General features: G+C 50.3%; 1 protein-coding gene across 2 annotated transcripts in view; it reads left to right on the top strand.

Moving 5' to 3' along the window:
• Positions 1–1,717, top strand: part of Abcb9 (ATP binding cassette subfamily B member 9) — a 39,206-nt gene extending 37,489 nt beyond the window's left edge. For both annotated transcript variants that reach the window (XM_052755421.1, XM_052755422.1), the window contains exon 12: positions 657–1,717. In XM_052755421.1, coding sequence (XP_052611381.1) covers positions 657–917 — 261 coding nt within the window. In that variant the 3' untranslated portion in view covers positions 918–1,717. The remainder of the gene's footprint in view (positions 1–656) is intronic.
• Positions 1,718–22,447: the final 20,730 nt, after the last annotated feature.

Raw genomic sequence — 22,447 nt, 5'->3', positions numbered from 1 at the left:
ATTAGGAGCCCCTCTGCAGCACAGTGGCATCACGGGGGTTGCACTCTGTGGCACTCGCTGTGAGAGCCAGGTTGTGAGTCACCTCTTAGCTGAGACCTGAAAGCAAAGGACCCAGCTTGGGGAGTTCTGAGGAGCAAGGGCAGCAGGGAGTTCAAAACCCCAGGTCAGGAGTGGCGTGGAGCAGGGAGAAGGCAGAACTCACGATGAAGCGTAACAACCAGTTCCCACAGGTTGTCCTCTGACCGCCACACATGTTCACGTGTTCGGTGTCATGCGCACACAGCCCAAGTGTGCTTTCCTGTGTGTAAGGGGAATGGGTGGGGCCAGCAGGAAAGCTGGAGTCCCACAAGTGGGAAGTAAAGGGAAGAGATTAACAGGTGTGGTAGCCTCAGGGCTTGCTGATGAACTGCTTTGCTTGGCCTGGGCCTGGGGGCTGAAGGGTAATATCTCCAGGCACCCCTTAGGTTAGCACCTGGGCTGTCTGAAATAGAACCCCAGGAATTGGGTTCTATCTCGGCCCTCATTTGACAGGCCAAGAACTGAATGTCAGATGGCAGCAGGGGGGAAGTGTAGGCAGAGCAAGGCTGGAGTCCGGGGAGGGTGGGGAGTTCGATGCTGCTCAGCCCCTGAGCCTCTGTGTCCCCTGTCCCCTGCAGATCCAGCAGGCCATCCACGGCAATCTGCAGCGACACACGGTGCTGATCATTGCACACCGGCTGAGCACCGTGGAGCGGGCGCACCTCATCGTGGTGCTAGACAAGGGCCGGGTGGTGCAGCAGGGCACGCACCAGCAGCTGCTGGCCCAGGGCGGCCTCTACGCCAAGCTGGTGCAGCGCCAGATGCTGGGGCTCGAGCACCCCTCGGACTACACAGCTGGCCACAAGGAGCCCCCGAGCAACAGCGAACACAAGGCCTGACAGCCCGACACTGGGCCCCACCCCCGGGGCCGCGGCACTGGAGGCGACCTGCCAAGTCCCACTCCTGCTTCCTGCATCTTGCCTCTTTCCACCTGCTCCCCAGGCACCCCCTGGCTGCCGTGGGCAACCCCCTTCTACCGTCTCCCTTCTTGGCCCCTCCAGGCCTGCCAAGGTAGAGCAGCCTTTTTAAACCAAGTCACCAAGGTTTTTAACTGCTCCGTTCAGCGCACTCCAGTCAACTCCTAGATTTCAAAACCACTTCTTTCGGGGACTGGCAGTGAGCACGCTAAGATGTTCTCAAGACTTCTGAGCCAGGAGTGCACGGGGATGACCTTTCTGACCGCCAGGAGGATGTCGGGGAGAGAACGAGGCAGCACCCTTTGCCCCTCCGGAGAAGCGGCTCCCCTGTCCCCTAGGGGGACCCAAGGGTTGGCTTTCCATCCTTCCTGCTCGGAGTCACGCCAGGGGTGGGCAGGAGAGTGGGCGGGGGCTGACTGCCCATCCCTCGCCCCTGCCAATCAAAGCCAGTCTCACTGTGAACCACCAGGAACCTCAGAAGAGGAGGGGCCGGCCAGGCCTGGTGGGCCTCGGGGTGCCCCCAGCCCCGCCCTTGAGCCCTTCATCCTTTCCCCTGGCTGGTACCCTCATGCCCACCCCTGCTACTGCGGAGGCCCCTTGCTTGTGAGATACCTTCTCAGATTGGTGGAGGGAGGCCCAGGTGATGCCCAGGGTCTGGCTTTGTCCTGGGTTCGAGATTTAGGGAGAAGTGGGTCAATAAAGTGTACTACCTCTGACTTCTACCCTGGTAGGTTTTCCTCGGATCCGGCTCCCCTCTGGGCCCCCGTACAGGGCAGACAGCTGCAGCGGCCGTCTGGTGCTGTGTCCTGAAGGCCCCGTCTGTGCTCTTCACGTCCCTAGGAATTGAGCAGGTGTGTGTGTGTGTGTCAACTGTCTCCATGGGGCCGGTGCAGGAAAGCTGATCGTCTCCGAATGCCGGGGACCCCCGTGCTTCCGTGACAGCTGTTTCTGTCCATCAAGGTGAGGGCCTCCCACAGCCACCCAGTCTGAGGGTCTTGATCTAGTTCAAGAATTAAAGGGTAGGACCTGCTTACCCCAAATGTGTGGACCAGTCGGCCTCCCTGTCTTTGTTCAAACTGACCAACCCTAAATTAGGGGAGGAAAACTCCACCTTGAACTTGACAGGTTGGTCCACAGGCAGAGGGGCCCACTCGCAGGAGAGGAAGCCTGCCCTTATGTCTCAAGTGAGGAGGGCAGGGAGGCCAGCCAAGTCTTGGAATTTCACCCTCTTTGTTACCTAGTCATGGCTCCCGACCCATCGGTCTGCCCACCAGGGATTCTGACTTCTAGTTCAACACTGCACTGTGGGAAGAGAGCCCTGGGCCTAGGAAGGGCCTGTGGGTCATTCAGCTACGACTTTAAGACAGGGTTTCCTTATGGTGAGCCGACCTTGAACTCATGAGCTTTGGGGTCACAGGTGGGTATTGCCATGCCCACGAGTCTAATCTGATGGAGGGAATTCTTCAGTTGAGGGCCGCTCTTCACAGGTGTCTCAGGGTTTGTGTGAGGGTGATGAACACTAGCTACCACAGATGTTATCCGGATCCTTACTTTGCCTATGCCTCTGTATGGTGACTCTATTTTGGAGATATTTCTTTAATATCGTAAAGATCAACAAGATATGTAGATGAGCTAAATCAACCCAGAGGAAAGCTGAGATTGCGGAGATGCCCTTCCACTCAAGTGTCCCCTTTCTGGGCCTCAGTTTCTCCATCTATAAAAGGGGATGCATTGGGCCGGGTGGTGGTGGCACACATCTTTAATCCCAGCACTCGGGAAGCAGAGGCAGGCGGATCTCTGTGAGTTCAAGGTCAGCCTGGTCTACAGAGTGAGTTCCAGGACAGGGGAACTTACTTGGATGGGGGCTCTTACCTGGATGGGGGCTCTGGGGTGCACATAGGTCGTGTTTCCTCTTGTTGCTGTAACAAATGTAGAAGAAACATACAGTCTCAAGGTTTGAGACCATAAATCTAAAGCAGGGCGTCTTGGGGTCCTAGAGGAGAATCTTACGTGTCCCTTCTAAATTCTGGTGACTCCTGTGTTCTTGGGTGGTGACTCCATCACTCCAGACTCTACCCCTGTCATCACCAGCCTCTCAACGTCCTTGGTATCTGAGGTCTCCCTCTGCTTTTCTGAGAACCTGACATTGTGCTGGGGTGGTCTGGGTAATCCAGGGTGAGCTTATCTTGAGAGCCTCAATTTAGTCACGTCTACAGAGACCTTTCTTCTAGCCAGGGTCCACGCACAGGTAGGTCCCAGGTACTTGGCATGGATATCTTTTGGGAACACCCACTCAGCTCATCACAAAGGGTCATGTCAACCTCAGACTGCGTCTGGTGGTTAGAACTACACGTTTGGAGTGGGTAGGTCTTTGGATGTCTCCAGATTAAGTTGGAAATACCAACTGTAGAGTGGAGGCCAAGGCATCTCCGCACCCACCCACAGATCAAGGATAATATATCAGAGTTGAAAAGAAAACCTCAGGACAGGCAAGTTGTAAATCAAAGCTGTGGAGGATAATGGGGAAGATAAGCCAGCATTTTGGAGGGCAGCCTCTTCACAGAAAGGGTAAGGAAGCCCAGAGTACCAGGAAAAGCGTGCTTTGGCTCTGGCTGACCTGAAGGAAGAGGAAGAGAAAGGGAAAGGGGAGGCTCCACCTCCTGGAGCAGTTCCTGCTGGGGACACAGGTCAGCTGCTTGGCCACACATTGGCTCCAGCTGTCAACCATTAGCAGGAGCCCTGACCCACACCTGCAGGGGTCTTTAGCCACAGCTCAGGGACAGCAGCCTCAGTGTTAGGACTTCCTGCTCCTCCAAGTTCCCGCAGCTTCCGGATCAAGGAGCGAGCAGCTGCCATGGGACCCTGATGTGGGACAGGCACCTCGGCCCTCTCCCGGCTGCTGCCTCCTCATCCCCTCCCCCCAGGCTGTGGGTCCAGGACTCTTCCTTTTAGGCCAGGTGGTCAGCTCCGACACCCCACTTTATGAAACCACGCCCAGAAGTGAAGCCTTTATCCGTGAAAGAACTTGCTAGAGGCTGAGCTAGCTCCCTGTTAGGGGATAGCTATGAATTTAGAAATCATAATTTTTTTAAAATTTGTTTATTATGTATACAGAAGCGGGTGCCAGATCTCATTATAGATGGTTGTGAGCCACCATGTGGGTGCTGGGAATTGAACTCAGGGCCTCTGGAAGAGCAGTCGGTGCTCTTAACCTCTGAGCCATCTCTCCAGCCCAGGAGTCATTTCTTTACTATCAACATGCACAAGATTCTGGGGACAAACTTAGGTTATTAAGCATTATCAGGGGTAGGCCTTTACCCTCTGAGACATCTGGCCATCTCTTTTTTTTTTAACATAAAAAAGATTTATTTTTATTTTATGTGTATAAGTGTCTTGTATGTATTCATGTATTACCACATGCATGCCTAGAGCCCACAGAGGCCAGAAGGCACCAGGTCCTTGAGAACTGGAGTTATAGACGGTTGTGAGCTGTCCTGTGGGTGTGGGGAACCAAACCTGGATCCTCTGCAGGACCCGCTAGCACCCTTAAACGCTGACCCATCTCTCCAGCCCACTCCTCTTTTTAAATTATGTGTAGATGTGTGTCTCCGTGTGGGATTGTGCACATGAGCCGCATGAGTGGAGTGTCTTCCCTCGGAGCTGGAGCTAACAGTGGTTATAAGCCTGTAAGCCACCCAATATGGGTGCTGGGGAATCCCAGATCCTCTGCAAGAGTACTATGTGCTCTTAACCACCAAACCATCTCTCCAGCCCCTTATTTTTATCCTCAATGAAGTAAGTAAACATTGTACAACACCTTCATGCTCTGTCTGCAAACCTCAGAGACAAATCCCGTTACGAATGTGCACTCTCTAAGCTACTGTTGTTTGGTATTTGAGATAGGATCTCAATAGCCCAGGCTGGCCTCAAATCCACTATATAGCCGAGCAGGACCTTGAACTCCTAATTCTCCTGTCTCTACCTCCCAAGTGCTGGGATTTCAGTCAGGCACCACCACACATGGTGCAGACCAAGTTAGTTTATCATGAGCAGGAATTGTATTTATGTGTTGTGGTTTCAGAGACTGGGGCAAGGTCCTCTTGCTTGGTAGAAAGTGCCAACTGGCAAGAGCAGAGTGCCAGAGTTGATTTGACAGCAGACGCCCATGAAGACAGTTAACCTATTCATGAGCCCCTGATGGCTTAATTCCCTCTCTCTGTGTCCCTGGTGTTGGGGATCAAGTTTCTCAGACATCCATCCATGAGGGACACGTGCCAATCACAGCATCTCTCCAGATAACAGTCTACCACATGTCCTGTACCAGGTCCTTCTTTCACATTCAGTGTGTGGCTTACTGCATAACCAGGAAGTAAGTATTCAGGTAGCCAACACTCTCACTGAGAAAGATAATGCCTCTTCCCAGAAGACTGATCTGCACTTTGCCAAACCCAGACTGATAGACACACAACAGAGTCCCAGTCTTTGCAAATGCCATCATCCTTAGGCAGGGGCAGGGCTAAACCCCAGCACTCTGGAGACTGAGGCAGAAGGATTGTGAGTTTGAGGCCAGTCTGGACTACGTAGCTAGACCCTGTCTTAAAAAATAACCCTATTATTATTTTTAAAGATGTGTTTATTTATTGTGTATACAGCATGTATGGCTGCAGGCTAGAAGAGGGCACCAGATCTCATTACAGATGGTTGTGACCTACCATGTGGTTGCTGGGAATTGAACTCAGGACCTCTAATGCTCTTAACCTCTGAGCTATCTCTCCAGCCCCCTATTATTATTATTTTTAAAGTCTTAAAGCACCTGTCCCTGCAGTCCTGGGGTCCTGCCAGAGAACTACTGAACTTTACCCCCTCCTCACCCCATCAGATTTTAACCATCAATCACTCTGCTGTCCTGACACTGGCCCGAAAGGCTTTGGGGGCCAGCCTAAGTTTTCTGCAAGGTGTCCCAGGTATCTAGCAGGGTGACTGACGCAGGGCACACAAGGCATCAGAACCCACTAGCACACCCAGAAATGAGTGACCCAGCAGTTCAGACTCCATTCCATATCCTCAAACTTGAGCCAGCGTCCTCTGGGTGAGGGCCAGCCCTCCCCCCTGCCTTCCAAGCCCTACAGGTAGAGCAACCTGGCAGGACTGACCTGAGCCTCTTTCTGTGTATTTCTGTCTGTGCACCAAATGGATACAGTGCTATCAGAGACCAGGGAGGCACTGGATCCCCCAGAACTGGGGTTTCAAATGGTTTTGAGTTACCACGTGGGAGCTGGGATTCAAATCTAGGTCTTCTAGAAGAGCAGCCAGTGCTGTTAACCACTGACTCATCTCTCTAGGTCCTAAAAGGCTTTTTTACATTGTGTGTGTTTGTGTGTGCATGTGCCATAGCATCCATATGGGAATCAGGAGGCAATTTTCAGGAGTTGGTTCTCTCCTTTCACGTGCACTCCAAATGTTAACCTCAGATCATCAAGTTTGGCAGCAAATGCCTTTACCTGCAGAGCCAAAAAAAAAAAAAAAAAAAGGCCCTTGCCGGGCAGCAGTAACACACACCTTTAATCCCAGCACTAGGGAGGCAGAGCCAGGTGGATCTCTGTGAGTAGGAGGCCAGCCTGGTCTACAGAGCGAGATCTGGGACAGGCATCTAAACTACACAGAGAAACTCTGTCTCAAAAACAAACAAAAAAGCCCTTTAAAAAAAAAAGATAACTTTTGGTGAGTGTGGTGGCTTGAACTTTTAATAATTCTAGCACTCCAGGGGTTGAGGCAGGAGGGTGTATGAGTTCAAAGCCAACCTGGGCTACAGATTTAAGATTCTGTCTCTAGGGCTGGATGTAGAGGCTCACCCCTTTAATCTCAGCACTCAGGAGGCAGAGGCAGATGGATTTCTGTGAGTCTGAGGTCAGCCTCATCTACATAGAAAGTTACAAGACAGCCAGAGCTACATAATGAGACCCTGTCTCAAAAAAACAAAAACAAAAACAAAAATATATCTCTAAAAAACAGGCTGAGGAGAATGCTCCTGGTTAAAGTGCTTAAGCATAAGGACAGAGCCTCAGAACCCACATCCACACCAGGGGGCATGGTGGCCTTCCTGCCATTCCAGCCTTGGAAGGAGGAGACAGGTTCTGCAGGGCAAGCTGGCTATAAGGACTAGTCATATGGGGGGACTCTGGGTTTGATTGAGACACAATGATTTCTAACATTAACCTTGGGCCTCTACATACATGTACACACATGTGCACACCCCATGTACACATAGGCGCTCGAAAAATGCAGAAAAAGAAATAAAGTTAACTTTCAAAGTAGCCCTATCAAACCATTTCCAGGATGCCTATAACTAAAAAGACAAGTAACAGGAAGTACCAAACACTGGAGGGGACCGGGAGAAACTAGAACCTTCCGGCATCGTTGTTGGGATGTTGGCCTTTGTTTATTATTTATTTTAAAATTTTGAGACAGGCTCACATTGTAGTCCAGGCTGGCCTTGAACTCAAGACAACAATCCTGCTGCATCAACGTCTCAATTGCTGGGATCATCGGCGTGAGCCGCTGCACCCTCCTTGTTACTGGAAATGTAAACTGGTGCAGCTGCTGGGGACAAGAGCTGGGTGGGTCCTCAAGTAGTTAAACAGAGTCACCCTATGACCCCATCACACCCAAGAGAACTGTAAACAGATGGGCACAAAAACACAAATGTTCACAACAGCATTGCTCACAATAGTCAAGGGGTGGAGGCAACCAGATGTCCACCAGTGGGTGAATAGACACGCAGAGTGTGGTCTGCCCAGACAATGGACTGTTCTTCAGTCATAAAAAGGAATAAAGTTCTGACACATGCTGCAAGATGGATGAACATTGGAAACAGGAGGCTGAGTGAGAAATCAGTCACACAAGGTCCCTTGTTATAGGATTTGTGCGAAATGTCCACGGCCTGCAGCTCGAGAGCAAGAAGATCAGTGGCTAGAGGGGCTGGGAGAGGAAGGAGTGTGCGTTCGTGGGCACCGAGTTTTCTTTTGGGTGAAGAAAATGCCCTGGAATTAGGCCGTGGTGACCAAGCTGTGATGAATTTTATACAAAATGTCTTTTCCTTTAACTGAGAAACAGCACTAGATATATCTTAGCACCCAGGTTCAGAACCTTGGATCAGAAAGACATTGGTTAAAAAAAAAAAAAATTGATAAAGCACAAATAAGCTTGGAATTTTAGTGACTGCCTCCGTGTGTGTTGGCCCCAGGTGGGACAGATGAACCTGTCACGTGAGGTGTTTGTGTGTGGGGACAGTGAAGCCATGTAGATTTTGGACTATTGCTGTGGCATTTCTGTAAGCTTAAACTGAGTCCAAAACAAAACAAATCATAAAAATTTATGATTTCTAGGGCTGGAGAGATAGCTCAGAGGTTAAGAGCACCGACTGCTCTTCCAGAGGTCCTGAGTTCAATCCCCAGCAACCACATGGTGACTCACAACCATCTGCAATGAGATCTGGCGCCCTCTTCTGTATATATAATAAATAAATAAATCTTTAAAAAAAAAAAAAGAAAAAGAAATGATTCCCCCCTCCCTCCGCCCACTTCCCACAGTTGTCCTCTGATCTCCACACAGTGCTGCGGACACATACACAAAAACAAACAGTTTGTAAAAACAATCAGCAAACACCTCCAACACCTGGGAGGCAGAGGTAGGAGGCTCTCAGTAGGCCAGCCTGGGCTACATAGCCAGACCTTGATGAAACCCTTCCCAACAGCTGTTCAAAGTGCAGGCACATGTTTGCTATTAGGGCCTATGGAGAGTTTTGAATATTCAAATGATCTCTGGATGTGGGGGATAGAGTGCTAAGAATCTGCACCAACCCGCCTCGATAATTTGTTCTGGGAAGACTTCCTGGGAGAAATGGAAATCAGCCCTGCTAGCTCTGCTGACTGAACGAAGACATCACTGAGCCCATGGAGTAGGCCTGTCCCACAGGGAAGCTGCAGTCCACCATGCTGTCACCACAGGGGTCCCCGGCTTCCTCTACAGTCTGAAAAGCGGACCTGGATTTCTAGAACATTCCAGAGATGGCTGCCAGGGTGGCTCATGCCTATAATCCCAGCACTTGGAGGATCATGAGTTGGAGGCCAACCTGGGCTACGCTAAAGGTAGATCTACGTTAGTCTGGGCTACGTAGTGTGACTGTCTCAAAAAAACAAATAGTAACAATGAAAACATTTTGGAGATGGAGGTGGGCAGTAGAGTTGCATGACTTTAATCCAAGCATTCGGGAGGCTGAGGCAGGAGGGTCTCTGAGTTCAGGGCCAGCCTGATCTACAGAGTGAGCTCCAGGACAGGCAGGGCTACACAGAGAAACTCTGTCTTGAAAAACAAAAAACCAGATTCTAGATTGGGGCCAGCGAGATGGCTCAGTGAGTGACGGGGTGGAGATCAGCCTAGAATGTGCGAGCCCTGGGTTCCGCGCTAGCAGCAAGATAATAATGTATCAGAGGACACAGTCACCACGGGTCAGGCGCTTCACACTGAGGAACTAAGATAACCGAGCTGAGTCACTCACCAGGAAGCACAGAGGAGGAACACCTCCCGCTGCCGGGCTCCCAGTGGCTTCGGTGGGTCAGACCATTCAAACGGCTGAGTCATCCAAGGCAGTCCTCATGCCACTGAAGCACCTTACTTTTGAGTGTCCTAGAATAATTATTTTCAGGTGTGTTACTTTTGTTTATGCTGCATTTGTTCAACTCTGTGAAGCTGTGTTACTGTGCCTGTCTAAAACACCAGATGGGCTAATAAAGAACTGGCCAATAGCCAGGCAGGAGAGAGAGCTAGGTGGGGCTGGCAGACAGAATAGAAAGAGGGAGAAATCTGGGAGGAAGAATAAAAAAGAGCTAGCAGCCAGAGAAGGTGGACTCCGGGGGCCGGTCACCCAGCTATACACACACAGCAGGCCACGGACTAAGAGGAAGATACAGAAGTAAGAGAACGGGAAAAGCCCAGAGGCAAATGTAGACGGGATAAGTTAAGGATAGTTGGCTAGACACTAAGCCAAGCTAAGGCCGGGCATTTATAATTAAGAATAAGCTTCTGTGTGTGATTTATTTGGGAGCAGGATGGCAGGCCCCCAAAAGAGCAAAAAAGAGTAAAAATAAAACAACGACATTTGAAAGACTGAGATCAGTCATTCAGCAAGCATTTACTGAGTACCTGCTGCATACCAAACACGTGGCGGGGCAGGGAGGGCTCCAGTATAAAGCTAATGAGCTCCAAAGGGATCCAGGAGAGAAGCACTACTGAGCTGGGGTTGTCTGAGGAGGTCACATAGGAGTTTCAGCCTGCATGAAAGTGTGGTAATTCCTGGAAAAGGGGAACATAACTGGGGTGCAGCTCACTGGCAAAGTACGGGCCTCTGGTTGTGTTTCTAACACCCCCAAAAGAACAGAGAATTACCACGTGACCTAGCAAGTTCAATCCTAGACGTTTATCCAGAGGAAATGGAAACATCTGCAGAGAGATACCCAAATGTTCCTAACATCTGCCGTAAGAGCTGCAGGGTGAGAACTCACAAACCGGGTTCTGTCCTCTGCCCTTGGGGTGGGAGAGATTGGAAAAGAAATCCTAGGATACACTGGTGTGTATATCTTCCCCTCTCACTTGTATAGTTAGAAGCCCTCTGTGATACAGTATAAGTTATTTTCACTGTGTACAAAGAACGAAGTTTGGGGTTTTGTTTTGTTTTGTTTTGTTTGAGACAGGATTTCTGTGTAGCTATGGTGCCTGTCCTGGAACTTGCTCTGCAGACCAGGCTGGCCTCGAACTCACAGAGATCCACCTGCCTCTGCCTCCAGAGTGCTGAGATTAAAGACGTGGGCCAGCACCCCGGCTTGGATGAGTTTTATTTTGTTTTGAGACAGGGTCTCATTGTGTAGACCAGGCTGGCCCTTCTAAGCACTGCAATTCCAGGTGGGAGCCAGCCACATCTAGCTTTACATATGATTTTCACTTGTTCTGTTCAGAATCTTAAAATTGTAGAGAGACAGAAAACGAAATAGTGGCCGCCAGGAACAGAGGGAAAGAGAGAGGGAGTGACTGTTTAAGGCAGACAAGGGGGCTTGGTTGGTGGTGAGTTCTCCAGCTAGAGACCTGTGGCTGCAGGGGCTGTGATCACCCTCACACTAAGGATTTTCGAGTTTTAAATAGTGTGAGGTTTTCATGTCATTAAGAGGGAAAAACTTGCCGGGCGCTGGTGGCACACGCCTTGAATCCCAGTACTTGGGAGGCAGAGCCAGGCGGATCTCTATGAGTTCGAGGCCAGCCTGGTCTACAGAGTGAGTTCCAGGACAGGCACCAAAGCTACACAGAGAAACCCTGTCTCGAAAAACCAAAAAGAGAGAAGAATTTAAAAAGAAAAGGGGGGGGTGGAGAGATGGCTCAGCAGTTCAGAGCACTGGCTGCTTTTCCAGACAACCAGGGTTTAAATCCCAACACCCACAAGGCAGCTCACAACTGTCTGTAACTCCAGTTCCAGAGGATCCAGCATCCTCACACAGACATACATGCAGGCAAAACACCAATATACATAAAATAAAAATAAAATTTTAAAACAAGAAAAAGATGAAACTGTCGTAGTGGCATATGCCTGTCATGCCCGTACTCAGGAGGTTTGAAGCCAGCATGAAGTCTACAGAGAGACAATGAGTTTTAGCCCAGTCAGGGCTACATGGTGAGACTGTTTAAAAAAAAAAAAAGAAAGAAAAATGGGGGAGGGGGGATGGCAGCCATCTTGCCTCGGAACATCGGGGTCAAAGGTCTTGAGGCAGGAGGAAGCCCGGACATCTGTGGGGCAGGCAATGGACAGTAGAGAGGAGGTGGAGGGTGTGAGGGAGGATGGGACAGGAAGGTGGCTGGGCAGGGACCTGTGGGCCACCCAGAGGTGGCTTTTATTATAGGAAGACAGAGGGCATTGGAGGGCTTTGCACACGTTTGGCTTCGTGTGGGGAACGCAGTGGACAGGGGCTGAGCAAGGCCTCGTCGTCGTCATCCTGCTGGGCTGGACCAGGGCTTCCCCTAGTCTATGAGGAAATGTGGCCTGAGGAGAGGGACAGACAGCGATTGTCTGCAGCGAGCACTCAGGAAGTCCTGCTGGTATTTATAACCCAAGGGGCCTTGGGAGTTGAAACTGCTTTGAACCATTTCAAGGAATTATGTGAAGGAAGTGGGAAGGCAGCCCGGGGCCCTGGGCAGCACCAGAGGCCCCACAGACACATGGCAGAGACCCTCACCTGTCCTGGCAACAGATCGGCGGCCGACACACCCCAGAGAGATTCTGTTCCGCAAGCCCTGCTTGAGGCCTTGTTGACAAGCCCTGCCTGGGTCCCCTGACCTCTGACTCTAAGTTATCTGGTTTTTCTAGACCCGAGACCAAGGACAAGGGCCAGTTTTCTCCAAGCAGGAGCCTGGCTTTGTGCACGCTGACCGCTGTGTCTTTGCAGAACAGGAAGATGGCTGATCTGGGAAAGCAGAGAATGCATGCTGTCAACCCCTCCTCCAGGCTGCCTTCCTGGTTTGCTTCCTCCAGCTGGTATCCAGATTAGTTAGCCTTTATTGCTTCCCTGGCGTGTCGTTTGCTCTTTGAGCACACTAGACATTCCTCAAAGGCAGGGGCTGGGTCTCTTCCAGAGAAGGGGTCCTCCTGGTTCTTAGCAGGAGCTCACACGCCAGCCCTTATGGGTAGCGATCCTTCCCTTCCCTCCTGGGCTAGCTCCTTCCAGGTGTTTCCACACCTCCTCACACTCACTGGGAAGGAAACTCCAGAGTCTGTCCTGAACCTGTCTCCCGCCCACGCAAGTGCATCTGAGGTAATGGAGTCGTGTGGCAGTTGCTCAAGACGAAAATAATCTAGGCCTCATCTGATCGGACTCCTCCCTTTCTTCAGGCCCCAGAATTCATCTCCAGGCAGGAGCTGACTGTGTCAGTCATTCCCAGTTTGAGAGAGGATCCTGCTTATCATGGCCTCTGCCCTTCCTCGACCAGAATCACCATCTCACCCTTGGGCCCTGCTCTCCACAAGCAGACTTCGGGCTTTTCTATTCACCCTAGACTTATTTATTTATTTATTTATTTATTTATTTATTTAGGTTTTTGGAGACAGGGTTTCTCTGTGTAGCTTTGGTGCCTGTCCTGGAACTCACTCTGTAGACCAGGCTGGCCTTGAACTCACAGAGATCCGCCTGGCTCTGCCTCCGGAGGGCTGGGATTAAAGGCGTGTGCCACCACCGCCTGGCCCACCCTAGACTTTATTATTCATTTTTTGTATATATGTGTGTTGTATATGTACTTGTTTGTATGTGCACACATATATGTGTGGGTGTGTGTGCATGGTATAAGCCAGAGAGATTAACTTAGGTGTCTCCCTTGAGTCCCCCCATTTATCTTTTAAATTGATTTAGTGTGTGTGTGTGTGTGTGTGTGTGTGTGTGTGTGTGTGTGTGTGTGTCTGTGCGTGCGCAGGTACCTGAGCCTGTGGGAAGACAATTCTGTGGAGTCGATTCTCTTTTTCCACAGTGAAGTCTTGGGACGGAACTCAGTTTGTAAAAAGCTCTTTTAACCAATGAGTCACCTCACTTGCACCCCACCTTGTTCTTTGAGGCCGTGTCTCTCACTGAGCTCGGAGTTTACCAATTCCTGTAGACTGGGTGTCAGCCAGCCCCGAGGGGCCTCCTGTTTCCACCTCCCCAGAGCTGGGGTTTTAGTTAAAAAAAAAAAAAAAAAAAAAAAAGCCACATCTGGCTTTTGTAAGCGTGTTGGGGACCTGAACTACACACGTTTGCACAATGAGTTTTTCACCCACTGAACCATCTTCTCAGCCTCTAGACTTCACTTCTCACATGCTTGGGAGGGTACCCATGTCTCTGTGTGTGTGTGTGTGTCCATGTGGAGACCAGAAGTTGACATCAGGTGTCCCTCTCTGTCACTCTACTTACATTTTGAGACAGGTCTCCAGCTGAACCTGGAGATCACTTTCTTGGGCTAGGCTGGGAGGCCAGTGACAGGGTTCGCCTATCTTAGCCCCTGAGCACCAGGGCTGCAGATCTATACTGCCACATCCAGCTTTTTGTTTGGTTTTTGGTTTTCCAGACAGGGTTTCTCTGTGTAGCCCTGGCTGTCCTGGAACTCACTCTGTAGACCAGGCTGGCCTCGAACTCAGAGATCAGCCTGCCTCTGTCTCCTGAGTGCTGGGACTAAAGGCGTGCGCCACCGCTCCTGGCCTCACCTCCAGCTGTCACACGGGTGTTGGGGACCAGAACTCAGGTCCTTGTGTTTGCACAGTGGGCGCCTTCCACACTGAGCCACCTCCCAGCCCCTGTTCCTCACATCTTACATGACACATTGGTTAAAATGAATGAGACATCAAGTAAAGGTAGAGTTTGTTTGGGTTTTGAATTTCCTCAGTTTCTCCATTTCTGTCTGTTGTCCTAGCACCAGGATACCGCATTCCTTTTTGCTATTTCTGGGACTTTTTTTTTCTTTTGCCAAGGTGGGCAGGGTCCAATATAGCCCAGGGTGGCACAGAACTCACTATATAACCAAGGGTGACCTTAAACTCCTGATCCTCCTGTCTCCACCTCCTAAATGCTGAGATTACAGCCATGAACAGCCATGCCTGGTTTTATGGAGTTCTAACTAACTAACTAACTAACTAACCAACCCAGGACTTTGTGCATACCAGGCAAGCACTGTCCCAATCGAGCGACATCCTGAATGTCTGTCTTTCTGTTTTAACTGAGACAGGGTCTCATTCCAGTCCTCGCTGGCCTCGAACTCCTACCCTTCTTCCCTGGTGCTAGGAACGTGGTCATGAACCACCACACCCAGCACCAGACTTACTGTTTCGGACGCCCCTGAGTTTTGAGGTGCACCCATCAGGGCTTTGGAGGGATCCTTCCCTGTGAACTGTCCGACGTTTTTCTCTGGATTCTCCTGGGATGGCAAGTTTTAGAAGGAAAAGCCATCCTGTCTTATCAAATGCCTACACTCGGAGGCAGGGGGATCATAAATTCAAAGTCATCCTCCGGTACACAGTGAGTTTGAGGCCAACCGAGGATGCACAAAACTCTGTCTCAAAAAAAAAAAAAAAAAAAAAGCCGGGCGGTGGTGGCGCACGCCTTTAATCCCAGCACTCGGGAGGCAGAGCCAGGCGGATCTCTGTGAGTTCGAGGCCAGCCTGGGCTACCAAGTGAGTTCCAGGAAAAAGGCGCAAAGCTACACAGAGAAACCCTGTCTCGAAAAACCAAAAAAAAAAAAAAAAAAAGCACTTCGTAGCCTCCTTGTCAAGTTACTGTTTTCCCCACTCACACCGAGCTCTTGGAAGAAAGCCTCTGAACAGCCCACACCTACGACTGTGAGTCATGAGATTCCCCGGACTGAAAATCAGGTCCTCCCTGTCCCGATCCACACCCTCTGCGGCTCCCCGAGCTTGGCTAACCTCCTGGGCCTCCTAGGCCCTGGCATGGCAGCCCCACTGGGGCCTCATGGCCTGCCAATTCCCTGTTAGTCATTCCCCTCCGGCACACTGCCTTCCTTGTCCCCCCTGTGGTCTTTCTTCCGGATCTGTCCTCAGCCTCTCCCTCTGCCTAGAACACTTCCGCCTCTTGCTCAGTCCGCTTCAGCCGGTTTCTGTGTACAGTCACTCGGGTTACAGCGTGGACATCTCTGCTGGAGACTCCTGGGAGCTGTCAACACAGCCAGTTTGCCCATAAGGCATTGCCATCCACCCACTTAGCCTTGTAGAGAGCACAGCCAAGATGCCTTTGAACTCAACTAGGGATGTGCTTCCGTGGTCCCCTGACAGAGGCCTGAGAGAACTCTTTGAAAGAACAAGGGAGGGCTGAATGTGGTGGCACCCACCTTTAATCCCAGCACTCAGGAGGCAGTGAGTTCCATGCCAGTCTGATTTATATAGGGACTCTAGGCCCGCCAAAGCCACAGAGTGAGACCCTGTCTTAACAAAAGGAAAAAAAAAAAAAAGAAACACACCCACACCATAGAAACTGGGGATGCCACTCAGAGGTACAGCACTTGCCTAGCATTGTTGATCCTCAGCAACACACACACACACACACACACATGAGAGAGAGAGAGAGAGAGAGAGAGAGAGAGAGAGAGAGAGAGAGAAAGTCAGGTCCAAATGTGAGGCATGCATCCGTATTTAAGGCAGGGGGACTGCTTTGAATTTGAGGCCATCTGGAGTCCACAGCCCAAACACAAGATGGCCATGGTCGCCTACCTCTGGAATCCCAGCACTTGCACGGTGAAGGCAGGGGGTCAGGACTTCAGAGCCAGCTTTTGCTTCCTAGCAAACGTAAGGCCAGCCTGAGCTATCTGGGAGTCTGGTCTCATCAGGAGTCAATGATGGGGACTCCACTTTCAGGGCCTAAAGCAGTCACTTCCCAGAGGCTGGATGTCTGGATGTCTGACCCTTCAGCTGGTTAGCTTCTCATCCTCTGTGTCTCACAGTGAGGATCACATCCAGAGTCACGAAGCCCGGGAGCTGCACTCAGACCACAGCTCCTTTTTTTTTTTTTGGTACCTGTCCTGGATCTCATTCTGCAGACCAGGCTGGCCTCGAACTCACAGAGATCCGCCTGGCTCTGCCTCCCGAATGCTGGGATTAAAGGCGTGCGCCACTACCGTCAGGCTGGCTGCCAGATTTTTTTTTTTTCAGTTGCTTGAAAATTGGATCTGCACTGTCTTCTGCCACACGATGCCCTGTGCTTCCCCAGGACTGTGCCTCAGGTACTGGGTTATATTAATGGAAAAATAGATAACATGCCGGGTACCCACATAAGGGAACATGAGCAGAGGCAGGCCACACAAAGCCCAGGACTGAAAGGTTCCAGCTCAGCCTCTGAGATGCTTATGCTGAAATGTTTAAAGCATTAAGTCCCCAGCGTGGCTTCTGTTTGATTTTTTTCTTTTGGTTTTTTGAGACAGGGTTTCTCTGTGTAGTTTTTTCGGTGCCTGTCCTGGATCTCGCCCTGTAGACCAGGCTGGCCTCGAACTCACAGAGATCCTCCTGGCTCTGCCTCCCAAGTGCTGGGATTAAAGGCGTGTGCCACCGCTGCCCGGCTTCTGTCTGTTTTTTTGAGACAGGGTTGTATAAAGCCCATCCAGTCCTCAAACTCCCCACGTAGCGGATGCTCCTGCTTCTCCTGCTGAGTGCTGGGGTCACAGGTATCATGCCTGGTTTTATATGGTGCTGCGGTTGGAATCCAGAGCTCTGCACATGCCAGGCAAGCACTCTACCAACTGAGCTCCATCCCCAGGCCCTTAAAAATGTTTATAAGAACTAGAAGCCTCTTAAAAGTTAACCTGGGGGCGCTGGAGAGATGGCTTAGACCTTAAGAGTGCTAGCTGCTCTCCAGAGGACCCGGGTTTGGTTCCCAGCACCTTCATGGTAGCTCATAACTGTCAGATTCATTTCCAGGGGGGAATCTGATGCCCTCTTCTGGCTCCTGTGGGCACCTGCTCTCACAAGGGCATAGCTACACCTGGACAAAACATTCGTACACATAAAGAAAATAAAATACAGAGAATACCAGAGCGAGCAGGGAATAGGAGGCTGGCAAGTACATGAGAAATGTTGTTTTGTATTTGTTGCAAGTTCCAGACAGACAGATGGAAAAGGCAGACAGACAAACAGTGAGGGGGCAGAAGAAAGCGGATGACTCAGAGCTGGACCTAGACCCAGTGAAAGGCAGCCTCCAGGTCCCGTGAGGCCAGAGTCTTGCTGGATGATTGCAGGAGTGCCGGAAGGTTCTTTGACTGTGGGCCCTGCCTCTGCCCTCCCCCTCCACTGCAGGCATCCAGGGGCACAAAGCCCCTTCTCTCCCCCAGGCTGCACACAGTGGGAACCAGTCCCCAGCGTGGAAGGCTGTCTGGCTGCGGCCAGCTTTCCCTGCCAGCTGTCCTTCACCCACAGCCGTTGTTGGCCTGCCTCCGCCTCCCTGGTTATCTGTGGTTTAAAATAGACAGGCAGGGGAGGAATGTTGCCCAGCGACTCAGCTGCTACCAGCCCTGCTTGCAGCCTCAGATCTTCCAAATCCTTCCCCTGCAGCAAGAGGAATTGCTCGACCTGGGCTGGCGCTTTCTCTGCTGAGGCCGAAGGAACACTTGGAATTTAGAGGAACCCGTCAAAACGCGCTGCAGCTGAGAGGCTCTGAAAAAGCAGATTAGAAACAGCTCGGGATGTTTTCATTCGACAGCTATTGTGTCCCCACTAAGCGTCAAGGACACCCGTCAGACCAGGCTGCTAGAGGCCAACTGGTCATCACGCGTTTTTCTGTAAGAATGTTTTCTTTTTTACAGCAAAAGAGCCAAGACACCGTCTCCTTTTCAGATGGGAACATTGAGTCCAAGAAGCAAAAATGAAGAAGACTCACGGATGTAATCGTGGCACTCTGAAACCTGAGGCAGGAGGATTGCCATGAATTTGAGGCCAGCCTGATTTACACAGTGAGTTCCAGGCCAGCCTGAGATGCCATATGGGACCCTATCTCAAACCCAAAAATGGAGATGACAAAGCAAAACAACCACTACACCTACACACACACACAGAGAGGCTGGGTGTGGTGGTGCATACCTTTTTTCCTAGCACTCAGGAGCAGAGGTAGCTGGGTCTCTATGAGTTCGAGACTAGCCTGTTCTACATCGTGAATTCCAGGCCAATAAGAGCTACATATTCTCTACACAGCCCTGGCTGTCCTAGAACTCACCACGTAGACCAGGAGAGCCACCTTCTCTGCTTCCTGAGTGCTGGGATTCAAAGTCTGTGCCACCATGCCCAGCCTGTGTCCACCCCACTCCCGTGTGTGTGTGTGTGTGTGTGTGTGTGTGTGTGTGTGTGTGTGTGTGTATACAGCATGTCATTCTCACTGTCCCCAGAAATTCTTAGTTCTACACCTTGTTTGCTTGATTTTCACGCCTTTCTTTCTTTCCTCGAGATTTTTATTATTATGCATAGGTATGTGGGTGTGTGTGCACATGCGTGTGTGTGCACGCGTGCGTGTGGGTATGTGCACAAGTGCAGATGTCTTCAGGGGCCAGATGTGTCAGATTCCCAGTAGCTGGAGTTCCCCCTGCCTGACAAGGGTGCTGGGAACCGAACCCGGTCCTTTGGAAGAGTAGCCAGTGCTCTTTCCCTGAGCCATCTCCTTGGCACATAGGCTTTAGGATGGGCCTGTTTTGTTCACGGCGTGGTTCTCAGTTTCTAGACAATCCCCAGCTTTATTTATGAGATGATGGGTGTGTGAAAGCGCACAGGTGGGATGTGGATGGAGGAACGGAGCAGGTATCAGGTACCTCTTAGCTATACACATCTTCAGTAGGGAAAGTGCTCTATCGCCGTGTGGGAGCCTCTGAAACACACAGGTGCATTATGAATCCATTTCTTCTCTCCTCTTTCAAGAGAGGCTGCCTTATCATAGCTACCCTGAACCTGCTCTTTCCTTCAAACCGCAGAGTTTGGTGGGCTTCTTTACTTTAATTCAGTGTGTGTGTGTGTGTGTGTGTGTATGTGTGTGTGTATGGGATGCGTGTGCCCACACCACAGCACGCACGTGGAGGTGAGAAAGCAACTTTCAGGAGCTGGTTCTCATCTCCCACCATGGGATTTGGAGATCACACTCAGGTTGTCGAGTACGTACAGCAAACCCTTTCCCAAGCTGAGCCATCTCGCCAGCCTTCGCTTTGTTTTTGAGACAGGGACCCTGTGACGTAGCCCAGGCTACCTTCAGAGTCACAGTCTTCTTGCCTCGGCCCCGAGTGGTGGGGTTACAGGCCTCTGTTGTGACATTGGGCTTCTGTCGTTTCCTAATGTTAAACTGTAGGGAAAGGGTGTGATGGGGAAAATTAAATGTGGCAGAATGCCCATCGCATTAGGGCAGGCAGGCTTCTGGAACGCCGAGGACAGGGTGGAAGGGTGAGGGGGTGTGGGCGGCTGAAGCGTGAGATGGCCTAAGAGGATCACTGCTGGCCTGGCAGAGAGCGCCACCTCAGAAGAGCTGGGAGGTGTCGTGAAATCAACTCAGCCTCACACCTTTTCTGCCTGAGACATGCAAACTTTCACAGTGATTAGAGCGTTCCAGATTTAGTGCCCGAATTAACACCTTCTGTTGAGAAGAATCTTCACTGAAGGAAAAAAAAAAAAAAAAAAAACCCGGCATGGAATTAAAACGGTAACAATGAAAAGAAACTCCCTTTGAAACAATTAAAACAAAAACAATGAAAGAAGCCTGGCGGAGGTGGCGGCGGCGGCGGTGGCGGCGCACGCCTTTAATTCCAGCACTCGGGAGGCAGAGCCAGGCGGATCTCTGTGAGTTCGAGGCCAGCCTGGGCTACCAAGTGAGATCCAGGACAGGCTCCAAAACTACACAGAGAAACCCTGTCTTGAAAAACAAAACAAAACAAACAAACAAACAAAAAAAAACGAAAGAAAGAAATAATTTGCTGTATTACTAAGAGAAATGGAAGCTGGACCCAGTGGTGCAGGTCGATAATTTCAGTTACTCAGGAGGCTGAGGCAGGAGGATAACAAGTTAAAGATCAGCCTCGGGCAACTTAGTGAGATTGTCTCAAACATAAAAAGTTAAAAAAAAAAAAAAAGTCTGAGCTGGGCGGTGGTGGCACACACCTTTAAGCCTAACACATGGGAGGCAGAGGCAGGCGGATCTCTGTGAGTTCGAGGCCAGCCTGGGCTACCAAGTGAGTTCCAGGAGAGGCGCAAAGCTACACAGAGAAACCCTGTCTCGAAAAACCAAAAAAAAAAAAAAAAAGATGATCACAATAAGTCAAACAATGAGGGGGCTGATGGAAAGTTCTGAGTTATCTTCTAGATGTTTCTATCCATCTAAAACTGTTCTAAAAAAGTCAGGCCAATGCCCGGCAGTGGTGGCGCACGCCTTTAATCCTAGCACTCGGGAGGCAGAGGCAGGCGGATCTCTGTGAGTTCAAGGCCAGCCTGGGCTACAGAGTGAGATCCAGGACAGGCACCAAAACTACACAGAGAAACCCTGTCTCAAAAAACCAAAAAAAAAAAAAAAAAAAGTCAGGCCAAGTGTGGTGGCTCACGCCTTTAATCCCAGTGCTCAGAAGGCAGAGGCAAGAGGATCGCTTCAAATTTGAAGCCTATATGGTCTACACAGCAAGGCCCCATTTAAAAATACAATACAATATATTGAATTCGCCAGGCTTGGTATTTCATGCCTATAATTCCAGCTCAAGGGAGGCTGAGTCAGAAAAACTGAAAGTTCAAAGTTCCTGGGCCACATAGCAGACATTGTCTCAAAAAAGCCAAAAAAACAGGGGCCGGTGAGATAGTCAAGTTTGATGACCTGAGCTCCGTCCTTGGGACCCCCACAGAAGAAAATCCACTCCTTTTTTAAAAAAATATTTATTATGTACACAGAAGAGGGCACCAGATCTCATTACAGATGGTTGTGAGCCACCATGTGGGTGCTGGGAATGGAACTCAGGACCTCTGGAAGAACAGTCAGTGCTCTTAACCTCTGAGCCATCTCTCCAGCCCCCGAAAATCCACTCCTTCGACATCCATGTATACATGCATGTACAACCCCCCACCCCTACAACATAATTCAATGTAACAGAAAGCAAAAAAAAGTGATCTGATTCAATTTCTAGGAATTAGTAGTCTACATGCATGTGTTTAGATGCTTAGTGCTCATGGCAATATATGGAACGGACAAAGGAAACCCAAAATGTTGCCATTGGAGCAAAGGAATACTATGTACCACTGAAAAAGAATTTGGGGGCTGGAGAAAGAGGTGGTTCAGCAGTTAAGAGCATGCACTGCTCCTCCAGAGGACCGGAGTTCAATTCTCAGCAACCATGTCAGATGTCTGTAACTCTAACTCCAGGCCAGAGCCCCTGTGGGCACCTGCACTCACGTGCACATATTTATACCTAATTAAATAACAATAATAAAATTCAAAAGGAATTTAGTCTAGTTAAAAGCAGTACAATGGGGGCTGGAGAGACGGCTCAGTGGTTAAGAGCACTAGCTTCTGCTCTTTCAGAAGTCCTGTGTTCAATTCCCATCACCCACATGGCAGCTCACAATTGTCTATAACTCCAGTTCCAGGGGGATTCAGCACCCTCACACAGACATACATGCAGGTAAAACCCCAATGCACATAAAATAAAAATAATTAAAAAAAAAAAAGGCACTGGAGTGGTGGTAATTGCGGTGTGCTGACCTCTCACTTCTGCTAAATGAGAAACCACACGGGAAGCACAGGCTAATAATCAGAAAAGGTGTAAAGCTGGGCGCGGTGGGGCACACCTGCAAGCCCAACTACGAAGAGGCTGAGGCAGGAGGATTGCCATCAAGATCTAAGCCAGCCTGGGATACAACACGATGCCTTGTTTCAAACCAACCAACA

This window comes from Peromyscus californicus, unplaced genomic scaffold (assembly GCF_007827085.1).
Source record: "Peromyscus californicus insignis strain IS unplaced genomic scaffold, ASM782708v3 Scaffold_2__1_contigs__length_46816999, whole genome shotgun sequence".
NCBI classification, from domain to species: domain Eukaryota; kingdom Metazoa; phylum Chordata; class Mammalia; order Rodentia; family Cricetidae; genus Peromyscus; species Peromyscus californicus.
The sequence above is the reverse complement of the archived record's forward strand: the minus strand, read 5'-3'. Positions and strand labels throughout refer to the sequence as shown.